Source organism: Plasmodium gaboni, chromosome 10 (genome assembly GCF_001602025.1).
Source record: "Plasmodium gaboni strain SY75 chromosome 10, whole genome shotgun sequence".
NCBI lineage: Eukaryota > Apicomplexa > Aconoidasida > Haemosporida > Plasmodiidae > Plasmodium > Plasmodium gaboni.
In genome coordinates, this window is record NC_031490.1 from 1,203,389 (window position 1) to 1,210,320 (window position 6,932).

The 6,932-nt window shown below is 18.5% G+C and overlaps 1 protein-coding gene across 1 annotated transcript; it reads left to right on the forward strand.

The window, feature by feature from the left end:
• Nucleotides 1–5,038: 5,038 nt before the first annotated feature.
• On the forward strand, nucleotides 5,039–6,364 carry PGSY75_1033200 (early transcribed membrane protein 10.2; the record flags this gene model as incomplete). The annotated part of the gene is made up of 1 exon (XM_018786102.1): nucleotides 5,039–6,364. The coding sequence occupies one exon, from the start codon at nucleotides 5,039–5,041 to the stop codon at nucleotides 6,362–6,364; it is 1,326 nt and encodes a 441-aa protein (XP_018641719.1).
• Nucleotides 6,365–6,932: the final 568 nt, after the last annotated feature.

A 6,932-nucleotide genomic window follows, 5' to 3' on the forward strand; every position in this document is an offset into this window, starting at 1 on the left:
TATATTTAATATATATTTTTTATTTATCTTTTCATGCTTGTATGGGTGCTGGTTTATTTTTTATTCTTTTTGGTCTTTGCCTTAATTTAAAATTGCAATATCTTGAATTTGAATGAGTTGTTTTTTTTTTTTTTTTTTTTTTTTCCTTCTCTCCTTGTTTGTTTGTTTGTTTCTTTCTTCCTAGTCAAGTATATGTTTTATATTGGCAAATTCACAAATAAAGTGTAAGGCAAATCCAATCGATACTTCAAAAAGAAAAAATATGGTTGTTTTATTTTTTAAGTATTTGGCAGGGTGGTGTAATTGAAATATTTTAAGACTCTCCAAAATGGTTAGCATATAATATATATATATATATATAATATATATATATATATTTATGTCAGTTTTATTTTGTGATGGCTCAACAAAAAAAAAAAAAGAAAAAAAAAAAAATATGACGTATATTTAGAATAGATATATATATATATAAGATTATAAATCAAAATGAAGATATAATCTTTCTTTTTTTTTTGTAAGAGTGGTATGTGTATAAATAGATGCTAGGGAATTCCCTCTTTCACGTTGGCACAGGTAAAAATGATCAACCCGGTTTGTCTTTTCTTCTGTTGGCTTCTGAGAAGACTTGTTTTGGTGATTATCATAGTATAATAAATATTTAATATTTTTTTTTTTTTTTTTTTTATTTTGTTATAATTTTTTTATATAAGTAGATAAGAGAAATAAAACGTCAAACTAAAGTGTATATTCATTTGTCATAATTTTTAATAGGTATATATGTACATAATTATTATATACATAAATATAAAAGATATTAAAAGGGTAATATATAAGGTAGGTATGTCGGGCTCTTTCTTCTATATATATATTATTTATATGATATTCCAAGGATTACACATATATATGTATATATGTATGTATTTAATTTAATTTATTTTATTTAATTTTTGATTTATTGCTTAATCCGTGCAAAAGGAGAAAACTTATTTATTAATTTATTTTTTTTTTTGGTAGCAAATAAAGAAAGTGTTATAAAAATATATAAAATAAATATATATTTAAAAAAAAAAATAAAACTTAAAAATGGTAGTTTAATAAATATAAGAATTATTTCTGTGTATATAAATGTTTGGATTGTATAAAATCTTGAAGAAATATGTAGAAACTTTTACAATGGAAATTATAAATATTAATTTCGTTTTATTTTTTTTTTTGGAATAAATATAATGATATATATATATATATATATATATGTTAATAAATATAAATAAATAATTATTGACTAAAAAGTTTAACTTTTTAAAAATTGTTTATATAATAAGATCCTTTTTTTAAAATTTAATTTTTTATTTTGTTCTTCACAATTATCTCTTTTTGATGGTATTATATAAAAAATAATAATAAACGTTTATATATAATATTATTATTATATATTATATATATATAATTTTATATATATAATTTTTTTTGTTTTTATTTTTCTGTTTTATTTAGATAATAATAAAATCCTCCAGTTTAATTTTTGTTTGTTTTTTTCTTATTGTGGGTTTTTTTTTTGGGGGGGGTACATATAAATATTTTTTTTTTATATATTTATAAAATCCAAGAAAACACGTTAATATTTATATATTATTTTTTATTTTATTTACTGTATATTTTTTTATAAATTAACTTTTTTATTATATATAATATTGTTTAAAATAAAATATTTGCTTTTTTTTATATAAAAAATAAAAAACAAAATAATTTTTTGTTTATTTTTTATTGATTATTATTGTTATTTTTTATTATTTTTAAAAAATAATATAATTTTTTGAATAATAAAATTATAAATATTATATATATATTATATATATATATTATATATATATATTATTTTTTATATATGTGAATGTTTTTTTTTTTTTAAATCGTTTAATAAAATATATAAAAAAAATATATTTATTTTGTATTATATATATATATATATATATAGTAAATATAAAAAATTACATATACAATATTATATATATATTATATATATATATATATATATATAATACATGTATTATTAATATTATTATATATATATTATATTAATTTTTTTTATTAAATACAAGAAAATTATATTTACTTATAAACCACATATGAAATATTTATATATTATTTATACATATTTATTATATTTATATATATAAAATAAATAGTAATATATATATATAATATATATATTTATATAGTAATTATATTTGAAATTCACTGTTTAATATATAATATATATGGAAAAAAAATAAATAGTATATAAAAATAATATATATTATAATATATTATATATATATATTTTTTTTTGATCAAAATATTAATTGAACTGTGAGGAAAAAAAAAAAAAAAAAGAAAAAGGAAAAAATGCTTTTCTTTATACCTATTAATAATAATAAAAGTATATGAATTTTTTTTTTTTTTTTTTTCTTTGTTCTATTATTTTGCTTTTAACCAGGTTTTCAATTTAAACAACAAAAAAAAAATATATATATATATATATATATATATATATATCGAACATATATAATAATGATAGTATATGTATTTTTTAATACAAACCACCGAATATATTTATAAATAATAAAAAAAATGTTTTATGAGGTGAAAAAATAAAAGGTGTTGAAAGAAAATCCATATGAAAAATAACATATAATCGAATAATATATATATGTTATGCTCCTTTTCTTTTCGACTTATATATTAAAATTTTTATATTGAACATTCCATGTGTCTGATGATTATTATTTTTTTTTTTCTACCATTTTTTAAAAATTAAAAAATAAAAAAGAATGGAACAACAATAATTGATCATTTATTATATATGTAATGGAGGTGTTACACAATATTTATATGTTCATATGATCCTTTTTTTTTTTTTTTAAAATTACACTCATAAGTTTTGATATGAGCATGTTGAAATATATAGTATAAATATATTATATAAAGGAACATACATATATAAATATATATATGTATATAAATATATTTATATATATATTTTAAGATGTTATTTATTTTATAATCTCACTAGACTAATTAGAGGGTGACTATATTAATATTATATATATATATATATATATATATTTATATATGTATATATTTATATATGTATATATATTTATGTATTTATAATTTTATTTATAGCTAGCCATTTTGTTCATTTACATATATGCCATTAATACGATAAAAAATATAAATGTTAAAAAAAAAAAAAAAAAAATCAATTTGTATAATCTACAAAAAGGAAATATATATAAGAAAAAAATTGTTTTAAAATAATTCTTTTTGCAAATGATTAAATATATGATCCGTCTTGTTTAAAAATATAAATAAATAAGAAAGAAAAAAAAAAAAAAAAACGAACAAATAAATAAATAAATAAATAAGTAATAATAATAATAGTAAAGCTTTTTATATTTTGTATACACACAAGGAATACACTAAGATATTTTAAAATAAAAAAAAAAAAAAAAAATATACTGAATATTTTACCATATTGTTATATATATATATTGTAATATTTTCCTACAAAATTTATTTTTTTTAAGAATGATTAAGAACTAAGAAGTTCCATATAAATATTTGCGAATACTACAAAAAGGTCACATAAATATATATATATATATTTTTTTTTTTTTTCTTCTTTTTTCTGGGTACACATATTCCCCTTACTCAGAAACAAATAAAAAAAAAAAAAAAAAAAAAATTCACAATATATATTATATATATATATATATATATATATAAAGAGTTATAATTTTAAGCATATACAAAGTATTCTTTTTATATATAATATATATATGTATAAACAATATACCTTTTAAGAGAACCTTATTATATATATAATCATACAAATTTAATATACCCTTTTTTTGTTTGTAAAAAAAAAAAAAAAAAAAAAAAAAAAATCGCGTATCAAATATAGCGCTGAATACATTTGGGTTTAAGTAGCTATTAAAAAAAAAAAAAAAAAAAAAAAAAAAAAAAATTGCTAGATTCTTGAATAAGTGCAAAATATAATATATATTATATATATATATATATAATATTGTCGACACATTTATAAATAATTAAAGGTTCTTGAAAATATATAAAGAAAATAACTTATTTATATTAATATGTATACATATATATATTATATATATATAATAAAACATATGCACAACTAAGCACCATGTAAAAAAAAAAAAAAAAAGAAAAAAAATATATTGTACATATATAATATATATATCTTCAAATATATTTATATATATTATATGCTCATCTTAATATTTTTATTCCAAAATAACTTTCATTTTATTTATATACATTATATATAAATATTTTATCATTGTGTATACATGTGAGATACAACCTAAAAAATAGTTTTTCAAACGAATTCTTTTTTCAGATATCATTTCTTATATCAAAAAAAAAAAAAAAAAAAAAAAAAGAAATATAATATTCTTACATATATATGTACTAAAAATATAAGATAATATACATAATGATACGTATTTATATTATAATAATAAAAAAAAAAATAGTACACAAATAAAAATAATACCATTATAATATTGCTAGCGCATAAAAAAAAAAAAAGCATATAAATTTATAATAATAAGAATATATTTTTATTTATATAATATTTTCATTTAAATATATTTTTATTTTTTTTATAATATTTTATCATCTTAAATTTTTTTTTTATTTTTTCTTTTTTAAACAACCCTCAAAAAAATAATTTTTTTTTTTAATAGGCTTGAATTTAAGAATCTAAAATAAAATATTAAGAATATTAAGGAAAATATAACAATAATATATAATATATTATTTGTATATAATATATTTTTATATTAATGTGATATTATCACAATACCGGTTTTGATATATATATAATTACACATAAAAGAATTTTTTTTTTTTTTACTGTTTCTAGGGAAAATAACAATTCTTTCATATATCCTGCAAATATATATATATATATATATATATTTATTTATTTATTTTTATATTTTATTTTATTTTTTCTTTCAATATGAAGATTGGTAAATTATTCTTTTTATTAAACATCTTTGTTGTATGCCACTTAATTTTATCATGCTTATGTCGAAAGGGACAAGCTACTCGTGGGAATTTGTTGGCATTAAAAGCCATTGAACAAGATTTACAACAAAAGAAGAAAAGAAAAAGAAACTTGATTTTATATTCATTAGGTTCTGCTGCATTAATAGCTGCCCTTGTTGTTACAGGTATAGGACTTAACATGTATATGAAAAGAAAAAAAGATGAATCTCATGTACAAGAAGTTATAGAAGCAAAAGAAGAAGAAGTTAAAGAAAAACAATCTGAGAAAAAAAAAACTACAGTTAAAGTAGTTCCTAAAAGAGTTCCTGTCAAAACTAGATTAGCACATGGCAGATCCAAAGTACCTAGTGTAAATCATCAAGACGTATCTCCCAAATTAGATGATGAGAAAAAAGAAGAACCATTAAATTTTACTGATAATGATCTTTTATTAACAGCTGATTCTTTAAATGTATTGGAACCAAAACTTGATGAAAATTCTGAAGGTGCTGATTTTCTTAAAAACATAAATGAACCTAAAGAAGTTGCTACTTTTAGTCTTGATAGTGCCTTAACTGATGCTTCTGAACAAAATGAAAACAAAGATGCTGAACTTTCTACAGATCTTATCCATACTCCAACAAATAGTAGTATTGACTTATCAGATGATAAAAAAGATACTTCCACACATGGTTTAGAATCTTTAAATCTTGATAGTTCATCACCAAGCGAATTCACTGAAAATAAACCTCAAGCTGAATCAGAAACTATGCCTGCAGAACCTTTGACTCCAGAACCTTCTGCTCAAGAACCTATGATTCCAGAATCTTCCTCTCAAGAACCTACCATACCAGAACCTTCCGCTCAAGAACCTACGACTCCAGAATCTTCCTCTCAAGAACCTACGACTCCAGAATCTTCCTCTCAAGAACCTACAACTCCAGAATCTTCCTCTCAAGAACCTACAACTCCAGAATCATCCTCTCAAGAACCTACGACTCCAGAATCTTCCTCCCAAGAACCTACCATTCCAGAACCTACTTCTAAATCCAAAACACCTGAAATAAAGGAAGTAGATGAACCAGTTGTAGTACCTTCATATTATCCAACTACTGGTCCAAATCCAAATACCCATGGACCACCAAGAAGAAGAACTTCATCTAGATCTTCTGGATCATCGAATAGAACTTCATCTGTTACTACTACTAGACCCAGAAGTCGTTCTAACGCAGCACGTGATTCCTCAGGAAGATCATCTGGAAGAACTACCACACCAAAAGTCAGAAAAGAAGAATAATTATATTTTATCTAATCATGCAAAAAAAAATTAAAATATACATCTATATGTATATATTTATTAATACATATTTATGTGTGTATGTTCCGAAATACTGCAAATATATAATTCATTATATTAATGTAATTAATAATTTATTAGCAAGTTATAGAGAGATAGATATATTTTTAATATTACACAGATAATCTTCACTCACTGGAAAAAATAAATATATATATATATATTATATATATATGTAAATATTTTTTTTCCTATTTAAATTTTTTTTTTTTCTTTCAATATTTAAAATGAACGTTTTATAATTCAAATGAAATTACATTTATGAATTATAAAAGTATGTATAATTTTATATTAAACACAGTGATATCATATTATCCTTTTCATAGAAAAAAGGAATAGTTATATATGTTTTATTTTTTTTTTTTTTTATAGTTTTTTCTATTGTGTTTTTTTTTTTTTTTTTTTTTTTTTTTTTTAATTTTTTTTTTTTTTTTTTTTTTTTTTTATTTTTTATTATTTTTATATTTTTTTTTTTTTTTTTTTTTTTTTTTTTTTTTTTTTTTTTTTT